The 18,719-nt window shown below is 37.0% G+C and overlaps 1 protein-coding gene across 5 annotated transcripts in view; it reads right to left on the reverse strand.

The window, feature by feature from the left end:
• Window positions 1–18,719, reverse strand: part of PHACTR2 (phosphatase and actin regulator 2) — a 249,735-nt gene that overhangs the window by 116,394 nt on the left and 114,622 nt on the right. The window contains exon 1 of one of the 5 annotated variants that reach the window (XM_012752407.2): window positions 9,008–9,105. The exons of 3 other annotated variants lie outside the window; for them this stretch is intronic. In XM_012752407.2, coding sequence (XP_012607861.2) covers window positions 9,008–9,083 — 76 coding nt within the window. In that variant the 5' untranslated portion in view covers window positions 9,084–9,105. Of the gene's footprint in view, window positions 1–8,829; window positions 9,106–18,719 lie in introns of those variants that run through there. One more of the 5 variants, XM_012752397.2, reaches the window with a different exon arrangement.

Below are 18,719 nucleotides of genomic sequence, written 5' to 3' on the forward strand. Positions count from 1 at the left end.
TGCACATCTCCACTAGCAGCCGGGACCCTGTGGGTAGGGTCTGTGTATGATCTATTTGGCACCCTTCCCCCACAGCTTAGCCTAACACCTTATACATAGTAACTTAAATTTAGGAACTTTTTGTTGGATGAAGGTGCCACTCTTTTCTCCTTCTCAATATCCCCTCATAAAACAAGCAGATTTGTAGGAATATACCTGCCAAGCACATACCAGCACAGCTTTCCAGGATATTCTTACGCAAAATAGCATTTCAGTCCTTCCTTGGCAACCAAAATTTCCTCAGTGTTAAGGGCTGCAGTGTTATACTTGCCAGAAGTTTGATATGAATAAAAACATCCATCCCCTTGAAACGAAAATAAATGGAGGAGCAGTTTATAAATACAAATGATAATGGTTAGACCAAGCTTTTGGTAAGTAATATTACTTGCCCATTCCCTCTGGATCACTGTAGCTTTTGGTTTTGTTCCCTTACTTCAAATCGGGGCAGGGGTGGGGGAGGCAGAGAAGTGATATTTATTTTCCTAAGACTATTTCTACCTCACACTTCTGCATCAGTTGAGTCTTTACTAAATATTAATCTTTTCTCCCAAAAATAGAGACTAGCGGTTAGTCTGTCACACTAAAGTCCCCCAAGAAAAGAAAACATGTTGGAATTTTTGCTCTATTCCAATGAAAGAGGATTAATTATAGGGCCAACAACCAGCTTTCTCATCTCCTTCCCTGCTGCATTAAGTAGGCAAAAGGTGAAGTCTGACTTGTTCTTTAGCTATTATGCTTTCATATTGCTGAAGATAAATTTAAGCTAAAAATCTTTGGGATCTTACTCATTGACCAGACCTAGTAAGCCATGGACCAAAGAAGAGAAGTTCAAATTTTTGTTCATCTTTTTTGTCTCTCAAAGTGAGTGACATTTGCATTATTATCAAACAGACGAAAAAGAAAATTAAACCTAAAAAGAAGATACAATGGCTATATTAGGACCTTTGTTTTTGTTTTCTAGGAGTCTCTAGGTCACTTGAAAAAAAGAACAAGGGTTGAAAAATAGTCATTGAATTTAAAGCTCAGAATCCATGCAGCTGGACAAAAGCCAGTAAAGTTGCAGAGAGTTCAGGACTTTGATTCTAGTCGAGGTCCAGGTGGACATCAGATATGGAAACTGTGGCTTTATCGTGTCCAAAGCAAGGGAAAGCCATGACTGTCACACCACCTCCTCAGGAATGAATTTCCTAATTTCCTATCACCCCCTCTTTCCATACAGAATTTTCCCGATGTTTGTATTTTTTAAATGGAATTTTATTTCTTTATAATCTGCCTTCTCACATGCTGATGTTATTTATCATGAAAATCACCTTTTATAAATATTTGTACATCATTTTTAAATGGCTTATTCTAGTACATGACTATATCTCAACAAATTTGTTTGATTATTACATTATTTATGATTTTTGGCTTTGATAAACATTGCTATGGTGAGCAACTAATCATTTCCTTTACAACATACTTCCAGACATGGAATGGCTGGGTCTGAGTGTATGCACATTAGAAGGCTTTTTAATATATACAGCCAAACTGCTTTCCTGATAGGTTGTACCCAATTTAAATTACCGTATGAAATCATCTCCTGGGACTCATTCATTTTAATCTTTGATAAATTCATGGATAATCTTTTTTCTTTTTCATCTCATTGCTTAAACTTTATTTCATACACTATTTGCTCACTTACATTTTTCTTCTTTGGTCAAGTAATGTGGACAAGTTATTTACCTCTTGTGCTTTAGTTTTCTTTATTTATAAAACAAGGATATTGATACAAGTTACTCCACGTGGATGTTGTGAAGATTAAAAAGTTAATTCAAGTAAAACACTGGGAATAGTTCTTAGCCCTCAGTAAGTTTACAAGTGTAGCCATTAGGTATTTTGAAAAATGCCTGCTCATGTTCTTTACTTGTTTTTCTATTTCGGTGTTTACCTTTTTCTTATTGATTTTTAAGAGGTCTTACTACATTATAGACCTTAAATCATTTTTTCTATATGCAATACAAGTATTTCTTTCAACTTTACAATTTCCTTTTTCAACTTGCTGATGATGTTTGCTTTCTGTTTGCCATGTAGAAGTTTGACATTTTTATATTATCAAATCTATTCATCTTAAGCCAGAATAAATTACAGAGAAAAAACAATCAAATACGAAAAAAATAGCAGAGGAAAGCATGTTTTTAAATAACTCTAGGTTGTAGGACAGAAAAGGATTAATCAATTTGACTTCATAAAAATTTAAAGTTTTTCTATAAAAAATACTATAAAAACAAATATAAGTTATAAGAAAAACAGAGAAAAATATTTACAATATATGACAGACACAAAGGTTAATCTCCTTAATACAGAAATCTGTAAGAAATCATAAAAATAAGAAAAAGCTATAGATAGGCAAAATTCAGAGAAAAAGAATCAAAAATGCCCTATTTCACTCACAATCAAAATGAGATGCGATTTTTTACATGCAGATTTATAAAACTTTACAAAACTATTTCTGCACAGCACTGTGGTCATGTAGATTGAGTGTGCAATGTTAAGCAAGGGATGGAAATAAATTCTTGCTCATGTTCCGCTTGTTAAGGCATGGTGGAGCGGGCTGCCTTGCCCAGGAGTGACTTCTGTATCTCACAAAGCATCATATGGACTAAGGATGGCCCTGATTTGCAATGTTGGGGAGAGAGTGCAGAAACAGAAATTCTCAAATAGTGAGCAGATACACTGAGATAGCCTCTTTGAGAGCAATTTGGCAAAGTCTATCAAAATAAAACACATAAATCTTTTGACCCAGCAACTACACTGCTAAGATTTTACTAGTACATGTAGTTCAAGATGTTTAGATAGCAATGCTTATTTCAGCATTGTTCAGAATAGCACATATACACAAAGAACCCAGAAATAATACAAAAATGCAGTAAGAATAGGATTCTTTTAGAGGAAATTTTGATATACCCACATACTATATTTATAGGATTTAAGAAATCAATATGGAAATATTTTCAAGTTATATTATAAGAAAAACTCTAAGTATAGAGCAGTTAGTATAGCACAGCTTGTTTGTATTTTGATAAAGAGATATATGAATGAAAACTGTGTGGAAAGAAAATAAATACTTTATGCTTGGTTATAATTGGAAAGTGGAACTGGGGGATCTGGGAGGGAGTTACCTCATTTTGGTCTCAAACCATCTTGTAATGTTTGACTTTTGATCACAAACATATTATTTTCATTAAAAAAAGAAACTCTGCCAGGCATGCTGGCCCATGCCTGTAATCCCAGAACTTTGGGAGGCTGAGGCAGGCGGATCGCTTGAGGTCAGAAGTTGGAGACCAGCCTGAGCAACAGATCTAGCCCCCGTCTCTACAAAAACTTTAAAAGTTAGCTGGGCAGGTTGGCACACACCTGCAGTCCCAGCTAACCAGGAGGCTGAGGCAGGAGGATCACATGAGCCCAGGAGTCTGAGGTTGCAGTGAGCTATCATGACGCCACCGCACTCTAGCGCAGGCAACAGAGTGAGATCCCATGTCAAAACAAAACTTTGTCCACTTTTGTTTTTGTGATTTCTCCCTATGACTGGTTTACAAGGAAATGGATAAATATTTGGGGCAAGACAAAATACAGGGTCCTGAACAAATCCTGGAAACCCAGAAACACCACTAAGATTTAGGTAGTTTCACAACCTAGGTATTGTCCTGCATACTTATTCACTTGTTCCCTTGTCTACCACAAATGGAGACAGTGGCATTGTCTACCCTTTAACCCAAGGGCTGAGATGAAGCAGCCAAGAGCTGGTCTGTGGCACAATGGGGATGGGTGGGGCTGAAAAAGATGAGGAAAAAATAGTTACTAGATTCAGATACCACCCTTCAGACAATGCAGCCAGAGTTTCATAAAGTAAAAAAAAAAAATACATACTCTCATTCATATAACCATTAGTCAGTCTGTTCATTGAGATTATTTGTTGACTCATTCATGTACAAAAATTTATTGTGTCCAGTCTCTATACTTGACAATGGGAATACTAGAAGTCTCAATCCTCCCAGGGTATGTGGCCAGTGGGTACTGGAACCTCCCTATTTGGGGGCATATACTTTTAGCCTGTGCTTAGAAATAATGGATCCAATCCTCAATAAAATACTAGCAAACTTAATCTGGCAACATATAGAAAGGATTATACACCATACCCAAGTGGGATTTATTCTAGGAATGCAAGGTTGGTTTAACATCTGAAAATCGATTAATGTAACATGACAAATTAACAGAATGAAGGACAAAAAATATATAATCATCTCGATATGATACTCACAAACTAAGGATAGAGAATTTTGACAAGGCAACTATGAAAAAACCCATAGCTAATATTGCACTTAATGGCAAAAGACTGACTGCTTCTTTCCTTAGATCAGGAACAAGAAAAAAATGTTCACTCCTGCCACTTCTATTTAACATTGGACTAAAGTTTCAAGCTATAGTTATTAGATAATGAAAAAAAAATACAAGGCACTCACACTGAAAAGAAAGAAATAAAGTTTTCTCTCTCTGCATATGACACTGTATACAGATCTTGTATACAATCTTGAATATAGAAAATCCTAAGGAATTCACTGAAAAACTATTAGGGCTAAAAAATGAGTTCAGCAAGATAGCAAGGTACAAGGTTAATATATAAAAAACAATTTTTGTATCTCTATACACTAGCATTCCAAAAGTAAAATAAGAACACAATTTTATTTATAATAGCACCAAAAATAATAAAATACTTAAGGATAAATTTAACAAAGGAAGACAAGGCATATGCTGAAAACTATAAAACATCATGGAAAAGAAGATCTAAAGCAATGGAAATATATTCATGTTCATGGATTGGAAGATTTCATATTGTTAAGATGGCAATATTACCCAAATTGATCTACAGGTTCAACACAATTCCTATTAAAATCCCAATTGGCTTTTGTGCAGAAATTGATAAATGGATTGTAAAATTCATATGGAAATGCAAGGGAACCAGAATAGCCAAAAGGATATTTAAAAAGAGGAACAAAATTGGAATACAAATACTTTTAAGTTTCAAAACTTACTACAACTCTACATTAATCTCAAAAGTGATACTGGCATAAAAACAGACAATGGGATAGAATTGAGAGCCCAGAAATAAATCCTTATGTACAAAAGCAATTTTTGACAATGGTGGGAACACAATTCAATGGGGAAAGAATCATCTTTTCAACAAATGGTGCTAGGACTACTGAATGTTCATATGCAAAAGAATGAAGTTGAAACCCTACCTCACACCATACATAAAAATTAACTCAAAATTTATCACTGATCTAAATGTAAGAGCTAAAACTATGTAACTCTTGGAAGAAAACATAGATGTAAATCTTTTTGGCCTTGGCTAGGTGATGGTTTCTTAGGTATGACACCAAAAACAACCAACAAAAGAAAAAATAGATAAACTGGAACTTAAACACTCTGAGCAGCAAATCATACTATAATATGAAAAGATGACCCAGAGAAAGGTAGAAAATGTTAGTATTTGCAAATCATATATCTGACAAGGGATTTGCATCTAGTAAATAAACAACTCTTAAAACCCCATAGGAAGTCAAATTATCCAATTAAAACTACACAAAGAATCTGAACATTTTCCAAAGAAGATGGAAAATACAAATAGCCAATAAGCACATGAAAAGATGCTCAATGTCATTAGCAATTAAAAGCTATTAATGCAAAATCAAAACCACAATCAGTTATAGCTTCACACCTACTAGGATAACTTAAGTGTTGGGAAGGATGTGAAGAAATTGGAACCCTCATACACTGCTGGAGGGAATGTATAATAAAATTGTGTAGCTTCTCTAGAAAACTGTTTGGCAATTCCTTAAAAGATTAAACATAGAATTACCTACCATAAGACCTAGCTATTCCACTCCTAGACATAGACCCAAGAGAAATGAAAACATATCTTTGCCAACAACTTGTACATAAAGTTTATAACAGCCAAAAAGTAGAAATGGGCCAAATATCTATCAACTAATAAATGGATAAATGAAATGTGGTATATTCATACAGTGGAATATTATTTGGCGATAAAAAGAATTGAAGTACTGATAAATGTTACATATGGATGATTCTTGAAAACATTATGCTAAGTGGAAGAAACCAGTCACAAAATGACACATTATATGATGTCACTGACATGAAATGTTCTGAAAATGCAAATCTATGGAGACAAAAAAATAGATTAGTGTTTGTTTAATCACAGTGGAAGGGGCTGGGTGAATAGGGTGGGAATAGGGGTTAATGGTTGCATGGCACCATGAATATCCTAAAAAACAATGAATTGTACATTTTCAATGGGTGAATGTAATGGTATATGAATTTTATGCCAACTAAACTGTTTTTAAAAATAGAAATAATGGATCTAGCTGTATACCTGTAGAAATAATTATTAATGGTCCTCTTTGAAGCCAGAGAAATAGGTGCAGGCCAAGTGAAAGGCTCAACAGCCTGAAGTCAAGAGGCAGAAGCAAGCTAACTTCTGACCTATACTGAAGATTTTTACAAAAGCCCAAAATGAGCAATAAGTATGAATTATTAAACTCTGTGCTATTGATTCCTTCGACTCAAACAGATTTCCCCCCACTAAGCATTTAAGAGGAGAATCATCTTTAATACTGTAATTCCTAGCAGCTGCTCCAGACTTAAACTAGTTAATGGCTAAGATCAAACAGAACAAGGATGTTCACACCATCTGTAAAGCCAGAGTTAAAAGGCTAACAAGGAGTGAACAAAATACTTGGAATAGTAGAGGGTCTGACATTCTCAGACTCAGAGGAGAACACAGGCATGAACATAAAACTCGCCAAATGTTATGTCTTTGTTTTTGTTTAGAATCTGATGGCAAACCTTCAAGGAAATGGAATAATGCTAATGGACTTAAGAGATCCTAAGTGAATACCATGAGAAAACTGCTGCACTTTCTCATAAACATCACAACTTAAGCCATGACCACTAGCACACCTTAACGGACAAAACAAAAAACCCTCTATGTATGGACTGGTCATTACAGTTTATACAAACTTTTAATCCACAAAACTGAGGATTTAGTATAACACCATTCTGTGGGGTATTCCAAGCAAAACCTTTTGTTTAAATCATTTTTCATTTAAATACAGTGCACAATCTCCTCATATAACTAGTCATTTTATTAGGAATTATAGCAATCTGTTTAGTTTTTGCTGTATTGGGTAAGAGGTAGGGTATCACATTTTAGGATTCTACTTGCTTCTTAGACATCATTTATGTAATATTCCTTGATTTCTGTAAATAAATTTTTCTCTTCTAACATTCACTCAAATAATATTTTGTGATAAAAAAAACTAAATTCAGGAGCGTGTTTTCTGTATACCTGTTGTGTTGGCGTACTGATTTAATTCTATCTTTGCCAGCAGAGAAATTTAAAAATATAACTCTTCCTTGAAAGGAAAAGGAAAAAAGTCACACTGCTTTAAGTTCAGACAAAGGAAACCAAGTCTTATGTGCACAACACACTAAGTTTAAAATCTGAATCAACAGCCCCAAAAGTTTTTTCAAAAGCCATCAGTATGAAATCTTTTGATGTTCAGAGCACTGTAACCACGTCTCTAATAGTAAGGGAAGTTATACTGTAATCTCTTTGGGATTCTGATTTCTCTCCTTTGCAGAGGGTCATTCTCCTCTGGCATTAACCTAACCCTCAGCAAAGCTTGTGAGAGTTCAGAGGGTGAATCTGTGCAGCACAAACCAACCCATGGGGGCAAGGTGGAGGGGGCACGTATGGGGGATGGGATGATAGAATGCTACCTAGTTAGACATTGTGGGGCAGATTAAAAAGCCTTCCTCGGTGCCTTGTCATTTCCTTTCAGCAAGATCCTGTTGATGTTTGCACAATTTTAAAAGTGTATCAAATATCTCAATGAACGACGTAAATGATTCCTTTGAAGTTTTTTTTTTTTAAATGGTTGATGGGAAAAATACCAAAACAGTACCTTTAAAATTTATTTCATTATCCAATCACACATAACGCCACCAAACAGTTGTTTATCTCTACGCTGTTGGGGAAATGCCAGATGTACCTTCCTTCCCTTTTATTGTTTCAGAAAATGGAAAGAAGAAACTTTAAAAACTGCATCATGACTAGGAAACGTTACACACGCTTCCATGAAACGAACTTCAGCCCTCGACACCTAAGTTCCTGAGATACGTCTCCCTACATTCTGCAGCTTCTGTGTCTAACATAAACAAAACAAGTATCACTGGAAACAGCTGCGCATTTTGGGGCAGTTATCGCGCATTCAGCCTTCTGCCAGGATAAGAGAAGGCAATCGGCACTTCTACTCCCAGTAACAAACCATAAATCAGTTGACAAGCCCGAAAGAATTTCAGTTCTAGTCTGTTCGGAAGCCAAGCGTAAATGCAGAAAAACCTGTTGGCATGTTTCTCTTGCTCTCTCTCTACGTTTCGCGTTTGTAAAAACAGAGCACGGCGCCAATGGCGTTTCCCGTAAGTTTCTGGCCCCCGAGCGAGCTGGAGACGCAGCGCAGCGCGCGCAGAAAATGGAGCCTGTGCCTTTAAGGCAGCATCGGCTGGCTCCCAAAAGGCATTCCGCTTTCCCGACAAAGAGTTTGGCGAGCGCAGCCTCTGGGGTTTCTCCCGGGGACCTGGCGGGTCCGAGCGGAGCCCGGCGAGTCGGCGAGCCCCGGCCCGCCCCGGGCCCCGCACAAGCCCGCGCCCGCGCGGCGCGCCCGGACTCACCGCTGCCGGGCTGCGGGGACAGCGCGGACACCGAGGTCTGGCCCATGGCTCGGGGCGCGGGGCCAGGTGCGGCGATCACGGGGCGCTCTCGGTCCTCCGATCATGGGCCCGCTGCCAGCCGGGCCTCCAGGCGCTCATCTCCCGGCCTGCGCGGCGCTCGGCCCGCCCGTGCCCTCACCTTCTCCCCGCACGGGTCTCCCAGCCCGGCCGGCCGCAGCCGGCGCGGCGGATCCTGCCCAGCGGATGCCTGTCATTCCTCTATGCAGATTAGCTGGGGTCAGAGGTCGCGGGAGGAGGGAGGGGGGCGAGGGCGATAGCAGGGGAGGAGGAGGGGAGCGGGGATGCGGGGAGGCCCGGGGTGGCCCAGCCGCGCCCCCCAGGGCTGGGGGACCCGCACCCCCCCAGGGTAGGAGAGAGCTCAGGCTTGCAGGCTACTCCTGATTAAGTTAAAAAGTTCAACGCCAAATGATCCTTTAGGGCTAAAAGAAAAGGAATTAAAGTACTTAGTCACGGTACTTAATTTAAGAAACTTTGTTCCTTTAAAGTTAGTTACTTCCTTACATTCTGTTTGCAGTACTGCAGCACTTGAGATGTCTGTTATGCACGCGGGGTCCTCCCCCCCTTATAAAAAATTATCCTCCTTTTAACAAACATGATTTTTTAAAAACCAAAATTAATAGCCTCAATCAGGTCGGACAATAGATCTAAATGATGGATCTATGTGTGAGATCAACAAAGTACACTTTGCTGTCTACCACCTGAAACTCTGGGATGTTTGCCTCTTCTACATTTCAAAAGAATCACCTGTGAAGTCAGGTGTTGAAAATATTCAAAAGGTCAAAACAACAACAACCCCTGAAAGTAGTAGTAAACTCTACTATAATATCCCATTAAGTCTTAATCTTCTTAGATATGTGAATACAAATAAATATTCTTGGTATTTACAGTTGATGGTTAGTACCATGAGTCATCTAGATGCGATATAAATGCATGCAGTATATGCAATATATACATATGATGCTTCAGACTGGAAGGTTACTAGATATATTCACTTTATGAAAATTCATTGAGCCATAAACAATGATTTGTGCACTTCTCTGAATGTACATATTTCATTAAAAAATAAAAAAAGAAAATTGCAATATGTGTATGTCACTTACCACAGCTTTCACTTTTCAGCTTATCCTAGACAGTCAACTGTGAACTAACATGAAATTCACTTTTTTTCTAAAGTTTGTACTATTAAGATCCTGAGGCTGGGCGGGGTGGCTCACACCTGTAATCCTAGCACTCTGTTCAAAACCAGCCTGAGCAAGAGTGAGACCCCGTCTCTACTATAAATAGAAAGAAATTAATTGGCCAACTAATATATATAGAAGAAATTAGCCGGGCATGGTGGCACATGCCTGTAGTCCCAGCTACTTGGGAGGCTGAGGCAGAAGGATTGCTTGAGCCCAGGAGTTTGAGGTTGCTGTGAGCTAGGCTGATACCATGGCACTCACTCTAGCCTGGGCAACAAAAGCAAGACTGTCTCAAAAAAAAATAAAAATAAAAAAAGATCATGGAGAGCCTTGGTGTATTTTTTTGAAAGACACTTGCTTATCTGTTTCATCATAGTTAAGTAAGTTGCTCTATTTTTTTTCACACCCAAATAGCCCAACCTCCATTATGAGGAAGATCTTTTCCCTATAAAAGTATGATCAATTATCTACTTTCCTTTTGCCTAATTCACTCCTAAGAAACCCTGAGTTTTTAAATGAAACTGAGGATTTAACCAAAATGTGAATTCTAATTAGGACATGAAATTAATCATAACTAAATTGCCTTATAAATAAAAAAATGTTGTGTTTGGGGAACACATCCCACCTGGGGAGCTAAGGTGTGAGAGTAAACAGTTATAATGACTGGCTCTTCCATTTCTTTGCTTTTAGTTGCCTTAAGAAACAAACAAAAATGGTTAAATGTAAGTTGAGAGGGGAGACTGTCTTGCTCCTCCTCCTAAGTGACAAAGGAGGTCACTGATTCAAGGAAATATACAATAAATTTTGCACATTAAAAATATGTAAATACAGGCCAGGTGTGGTGGCTCATTCCTGTAATCCTAGCACTCTGGGAGGCCGAGGTCAGGAGTTCGAAACCAGCCTGAGCAAGAGCAAGACCCCGTCTCTACTATAAATAGAAAGAAATTAATTGGCCAACTAATATATAGAGAAAAAATTAGCTGGGCATGGTGATGCATGCCTGTAGTCCCAGCTACTCGGGAGGCTGAGGCAGGGAGATTACTTGAGCCCAGGAGTTTGAGGTTGCTGTGAGCTAGGCTGACACCATGGCACTCACTCTAGCCTGGGCAACAAAGCAAGACTCTGTCTCAAAAAAAAAAAATGTAAATACAATAATTTTTAAAAATTGATAAAAGTTGAACCTTGTGGTTGCTATCATTACTTCTTTTCCTTGAGAAACAAAAGTGTGTTTCTTTTTATTTCTTCTACAAATTCTTATTTCAAACATGAAATAGTTCCAGTTTTTCAGGATTTGCATCTATATTTACCTTATTCAAGATCTTTCATGATTTGCTAGTTAATATAATCTTTAGCCTCATCTGGGATTTTATAATCCCCTGATCAATTACACAATTTTCTCTGAAACTCTTCCAGTTCCATTACATTATCCTTAAAGCATGTCAACCAAAACTGCATGAAGTATACACTAAGGTTTCTTTCTAAGGGTGGGACAGTTATTTCAGTTCGTTTCCAGAGCTTCAGATGGGGCTTGGCATTTACGTGGCCTTTTTATCATAGCTAGCAAGTTATACTAAGGGACGTAGAAAAATTTACAGAGATCCCTAAATTTTATTTCTAGATCATAACATAAAGGTCAGAAATTATCATTTAATAAGGGTATTTTAAGATAATTCTCCCCCAAACCACCTTACTCTTGCCTTATTAGAACTCAGACAGTTTTACTGAGAGTTCTGGGTGTTAATTCCATGGGTTTATAGTTTAACTGTGGAAACATTTAATGTCATCTGAAAAATATGGACATTTCTCTGTGTACTACCTCTTTCCAGGTAGAATTGCTAAACAAGATTAGTGCCAACACCTAACTCTGAGGAAGCCATTTATTTATAATTCTTTAGCATTTATCCCACTGATCCCATTCTTTGTTCTGTATTTCTAAACCAATCTCTTGTCCAGTGAGCTCTCTTGTCCTGGTAAATGCTTAACAACTGGTTTGGGCTGGGGGTTGGGGGAGAGGGGCAAGCTCAGACTGATTTGTAACTGTTTGCCAATTTCTGTGATGTAAATACTCCTCCTACAGTGGCTGATTCTACAAGCTACCAACCAACTAGCAAAATCAATGTCAACCGGCTTGCAAAATTCCTTGAAATTTAACAATTTAGCTGATGAGCCTGCATGAACAGCCCTCACCACACAACTACTTTTATCTGTCATAATATGCTGTCATTAAATCATACCATGACTGAATTTGGGAAATAGCTTATATTAAACCTTGCTAAAAATATAGAATAATGGCATCTACTGATTTTCCCACTGAACAGCCTAAATATTTTTCAATTCCTGAAAAAAATTCAGTGATTTTTTTCATTTACTTCTAGTAAAAAATTAAATTGAGTAGAGTATTTAGAGCAAATTTCCGCTTCTGGAAACCAACATGCCTTTCTGACAAAGAGGTTGTACTTGGGAGGTTTTGAAGCATTCTACCCTATAACACAGATTTCACTGGTTTGTCTGGTGGGGGAGTTCTTAAGCTCAACCCTCCTTGGTACTCAAAGTGACACCTGGACTCATCATGGATGGAAGCCACTATTATCTATTAGATAAAAGTTGAAGCAAACATAAGGCTAAACCTTAGCAATCTAGACTATTTATGGGAAAGTCCTTTTCTACTAGGGTCAAAGTCCAAATTGCAGGCATACAATTTGGGGCTAGAAGAGAGTGTTTATAATTACTGAAGTCACCACTACCAAATCCTGCAACTTAGGTCCCTGCCAGACTTTTCTAGGCAGCCAAATCTTAGCTTGGACTGGGAAGAAGAGTGAACTCTCCTCCCTCAGAACACAAATGCCATGAATACTAATCCTGGCTCTCCAGATGCCACCAGCTCTGCTAGGACCCGTTCTGAGACCCCAGTAGTTGGGACTGAGGGAACTATGGTGGGAGGGAAGGGTTTGGCAGAGTCCTAGTTGACAAGATGGTTGATTAGAACAGCAGTGATCTCGGAAGCACCGAGATCGAGCTCGATAGTGGACATGTACATGTGGATGAAGACAACGTTAATTGGCACCCTAATTCCTGGATTTGGCCATGAAAAGATCTTGCGGATTAGTGACATTTCCTTGAGTAATAGGTATTGTAACCATACAAAACCCCTTTCTTAATGGGAAGGAAATGAATCAAAACTTAGTAGCCACTAAAAACTGATATGCAAACATTTGGTAAGTATTCAGATATTTACTAGAAAATCTTCCTGTTTTTAAAAACTTTGTATTTCTTCAAAACTTGGCTACATGTTGGAAGAGGCAGCTTACTTAGAAATATATAACAACTTAAAAGCAAACGGAAGTTTTACTGGCTGCTATACTTTCAGTTGAAACTCTATATACATAACTTGTGTTTACTTTTTAAGATGTTACTCTCTACCAATTGCAACTAAATCGTTACTATACCTTTTATTTTGACAATTTTGAGAGATATTAGTTCTAATATGATAATATTAACAAAGGAGAACTTTTGTTGAGAATTATAACTTTGGACATTTTAGTTATATTAAGCATCAGTAGAAGACCACATTCCACAAGTATTAGAACAGGAAACAAACCTGTAAGACAGGCTTTTCTTTCCTATTGTTCTCATATTTTTATATGATTTATTTCCTGAGTTTTCCTTCTTCTGCTTGCTCAAGCTGAAAGGATTAACAAAATACCTTGCCCTGCCTCACCCTGAGTGCTTTCTTTGCAGAGAGTGGGGTGTGGCTCACGTGTGCTTGCTTAGTGATTGAGTTCAACAGTTGGAAGATTACTCTGGAAAATAAAGACCTCAAGGGTTGGTGCTGGAATTTCCTTTTCCAAAGACATCCCCCCCACACACCCTAGGAGGAAAAGTGTCCATAATTTGTTGGACTTCATTTCATAAGCAAAGCAAATTACTCATCCATAGTACTTGAAGCTCTGATAAACTGCTATAAAATTAATAATCTTTATGCTACTGACCAAAATCTATGGAGAACAGTTCTTAAAGTCATCTTTAATAATTACTGCTCAGTTTACACAAAATAATTGCTTAAAGGAAAGTCCAAATCATTGTTTTGTTAGCCATTACATCCATCCCTAGAAAGTAACAAAATGGCTGGCACATGGAGAACACTCAATACATCTATGACAAATAAAAAATAAGCATTTATGTTATCCCTTTAATGATAGCAACTTCAAGTATGAACGAAAAACCACCATCTGGGGATACACGTATGATTTTGGTAATTGTATGCTGACTCTATTAAAAGAGACTATCAATTTAGAAGATAAAAAGTGCTACAAAATAAATCGGGCAGGGTAAGAGAGACTGGGCTGGCATGTGGTGGTCACAGTAGTTCTCAATGAGAAGATGATGTTTAAGTGAAAACTTAAAGCAAGTAATAGAATTAATCATGTGGCTATGTGGGGGAGGAGGGTTCCAGTTAATAAAGACCAGTTAATAAAAAGATGGGAGCGTATCATATGTTTGAGAAACCTACAGTGGCCAGTATGGTTGGAGTAGACAGAGTGAGGGAGGTGGAGTTGACCAGGTAGGGCCTTGTAGTTGACCATAAAGACTTTGGCTTTTACAACAAGTAAGATGGAGAAGCAATGGCAATTTTGGGCAAAGTAATGGCATGATCTGACTTGTGTTTTAAGATCACTGTGGCTTCTGAATAGAGGATAGAAGGGACAAGGTTGGAAGCAGAGAGACCAAAAGAGACCATAGGAAGGATCCAGGTTAGAAACGAAGGTGGCTTAACGTAACCAGGGTGGCAGCAGTGGGCGTGGTAAAGTGCACCTGGGTTCTAGATATGTTTTGAAGGTAGAGCCAAATTTCTTCATGGATTGAACATCGGGCATGGGAGGAAAGAGGTGAAACAAGAAGGACTTCAAAATTTTTTCTGAGCCATTGGAAGGATCAAATTGCCATTAATTAAAACTAAGTGAGTGGAGTAGGTTTAGAGTGAAAAATTAGAAGTTCAGTTTTGAGATGTCCACTAGATATCCAAGAGGAGAATGAAAACAATCCCATGTGTCACCAGGAGAGATAAAAATCAGTATTTACCTAAACATAGCCTGGTGAAACTGAGTATCAAGAATGAAGAGAACATTTTAAAAGTGGTAGGCAAAAAAGACAAAGCCACTTTAAGGAATTACAATAAATCCAAGAAGACAATAGAATTATTTTTTCTTAGTGTTATACAGAAGTCACTGTCAACTTAGGATTTCATATCCAGGTAAACAATCATTCACTAAATCAATTATTCATTCAAAGTGGTTAATCACTAGAAACTTCAGGATATTCCTCTGCAATAAAGAGAATGAAGCAAAGATAACGGCAGCATGCAAGAAACAATAGCTCGGGGCCGGGCCGGGCGCTGTGGCTCACGCCTGTAATCCTAGCTCTTGGGAGGCCGAGGCGGGCGGATTGCTCAAGGTCAGGAGTTCGAAACCAGCCTGAGCAAGAGCGAGACCCCGTCTCTACTATAAATAGAAAGAAATTAATTGGCCAACTGATATATATATAAAAAATTAGCCGGGCATGGTGGCGCATGCCTGTAGTCCCAGCTACCCGGGAGGCTGAGGCAGAAGGATCACTCGAGCCCAGGAGTTTGAGGTTGCTGTGAGCTAGGCTGACGCCACGGCACTCACTCTAGCCTGGGCAACAAAGCGAGACTCTGTCTCAAAAAAAAAAAAAAAAAAAAAAAAAAAAAAAAAAGAAACAATAGCTCAGAAAGTGATGAAATGATGGTGAACTTAATAAACTATTGGCTGTGCAAATGTAGAGGTAGTCAGTGAGGTTTTAACATATGTTAAGGTCCTATTTTGATCAGGAGGAAGATAGATGTACTAAATAATTTTAGACTTTGTTATGAAAATTTATTGTTTCAAATAATAAGAAAAATATAATAAGCATCCCAATCAGCAAATAAAAGAAAGGGCATTAAAGAAAGCTTCACTAATCTAAAAAATGAAAGAAAACAATTGAAGAAGAGTATGGTTTATAAGATGATATAAATTAAGATGGTCAGTGGAAGTCCAAATCAGTAATCTCAATAAATGGGAAAGGAATAAGCTTTCTTATCTAATGACAGAGACTAAAAGATTGGAGGGAGCAGAAATACAACATATCTCTCTATTGGCCAATTTTAGGAGACACCTCCAGAATAGCAAAAGTTGAAAATAAAAGTATGAAAAATATACACCAAGCAAATTCTTACCAAAAGAAAATTGGTATACCAATATCAGTAATAGATAGATTAAAACTGAAGGCAAAATAATAAATAGCATACAGGGACCTGTTATATGCTATAATGATAAAAAGGATAATTAAGATGTTAAGTATGCCTCTGACATCAGAAACTTGAAATGTATAAAGCAAAAACTAACACAATTACAAGGATAAATGGGCAGATCCATGATAATATGGACAGATTTTAACATACCATCAACAGGTAACACAATCAAGAAACATTTTTAAGGTTGTGGATTTGAAAAATCCAATTGACAAGCTTGATGTAATAGATATCTATAGAGACCTGTATTCAAGAAATAGCAACTATACATTGAGTAAATACTGGATCATAAGAGAAATCTCAACAAATTTTAAACAATTCATATCCAACAATCCCCAATCTCTGACCATAATGTAATTAAATTAAAAATCAACAAGAAAAACATTTTAAACAGAAAAAAAAACCCTTCTTACATGTTTTTGGAAACTAGAAACATACTCCTAAGTAACACAAGGAGATCATCGTGTAACTTATAAAATGTTTAGAACTAAACAACAATGAAAGCACAACAAAACATGTGGGATGAAGCTAATGTGGTAATTAGAGATATATTTAAAGCCTTAATTGCATTTATTAAGAAACAATAAGGAAAGATACATTCAGGGAGAACTAATATAATCACATAAATGAATTAGGTCAATATTAAACTGTTAAAGCCAAAAAGGGAAAGAAAAAAAACCCAAAAAACAGAAGAAGAAAGAGAATAATAAAACTAAGGGCAGCAATGAAATAGGACCTAAAAATCAAGAGAGGTGATTCACTGCTTTGATATATTCAGCACCTTCATTCATCCATGCGAAAAGCAAGAGTTGACTCAACATGTTATGAGAATGCTCTGTATCTTTGAATGGAAAATATAATTGGAATATAGATGAAGACAATGCAAGATAAAAAAACAAAAACAGAAGTATCTGGTAGTCATGGAACTGAAACATGACTACTAGGAAGGTGAATGTAAAACTTATTATTTTGCATTCAGGGAAAAATATAGATGCATTTTTAGTGTTATTTAAACCACCTTCATTATTCAACAGCTCAGCATTCTATAAGTAAAAGCAGATGAAGAACTCCTACTTATTTTTATTTCCTTTAGAGTAAATATCTCTCAGTAAAATATTTTGTTTGCAGTACAATGATATCTTTACAACTTCAAATAACATCTTAAGGGAATCACAAACAAAATAAGTAGTTTCTTCTATTTAACAGGCTTAACTTCAACTGTTCTTCTATGTTCCTGGTATTTGAAGATAGGAAGAAAAAAAGCTATAAGGCTAGTTCCTGAAAACATAGTTTTATTGGAACCTAAATCCAAACCTAAGAAATGCCTCCGAGTAAACAATTCTGTAAGGGAAGGTGTACACACTGAAACGGCTTTTTAGTATAAAATGGATTTTAATCACTGCAAATTACTTCTCAATTAGGGAAAGTTGACACATTCTCCAAACAGGTGATTAAGATGGATGCTGAGAAAGGGGGTGGAGCAATGTAGCTTGCAGGTGCTCAAACTTAATCTTTCATCAAAACAAGCTTTATTCATGGAGAAATCATATAAGCACGCAATTAAGAAGCGGACATACAAAATGCACTTGGAATGTTGCCATTTTAAATCTACACACCTCCCTCTAATGCAGTGAGGCACTTTTACTGAAGGGTTTTCATTCCCCAAATTCTTCAAGTAGAGGGCTTTCCATTTTGAAAATGCACAAGGGAAATTTTTACGAGTTAGAAAAGAGCCCAATACATAATAAGAAACATTTACCTAAAAGGTTTTTATTCTATTTGCAAAATTATTATTATACTTTAAAAGATATATATATATATATATATATATATACATATATATATATATTCACTTATCTTGCAGGAGAAAATACTATCGATTTTGTTTTGTTATAAATATTCCAAAACCCACATTGAAGCTTTAAAGATTCCACTGTTTCCTTAGATTATTTGTTCTTCTTTATAGGTATGTATACAATGTTGCTTTGTGAACAATGACACATACAGTGATTTGCTTCTGTGAACCAAGGCTGAATACTTTGTGTTTAACTACATTTATTAATAAAACAGTCAACATTAGTAATATGCATTTCCCCCTTGAGTCTATGGTTTCAGGGTTATAATTTTTACTTTGTTTCCACCTTAAATATTACCTTATTTCATCTAGAGTCTTTCATTTTATGCAAAAACACTATGAATATTTTAGTTGTATTCCATTATTTATGTCAATACAGAAGTATCTGGTACCTGAAAATTGATATTGCCATCTGAAGACACTTTATTTCACAGTGTGGCAACACTGCATTTACCTAAAATTCATGGCTAGTTTTCTTCCCATT

Source organism: Microcebus murinus, chromosome 5 (assembly GCF_040939455.1).
Source record: "Microcebus murinus isolate Inina chromosome 5, M.murinus_Inina_mat1.0, whole genome shotgun sequence".
Classification (NCBI taxonomy): domain Eukaryota; kingdom Metazoa; phylum Chordata; class Mammalia; order Primates; family Cheirogaleidae; genus Microcebus; species Microcebus murinus.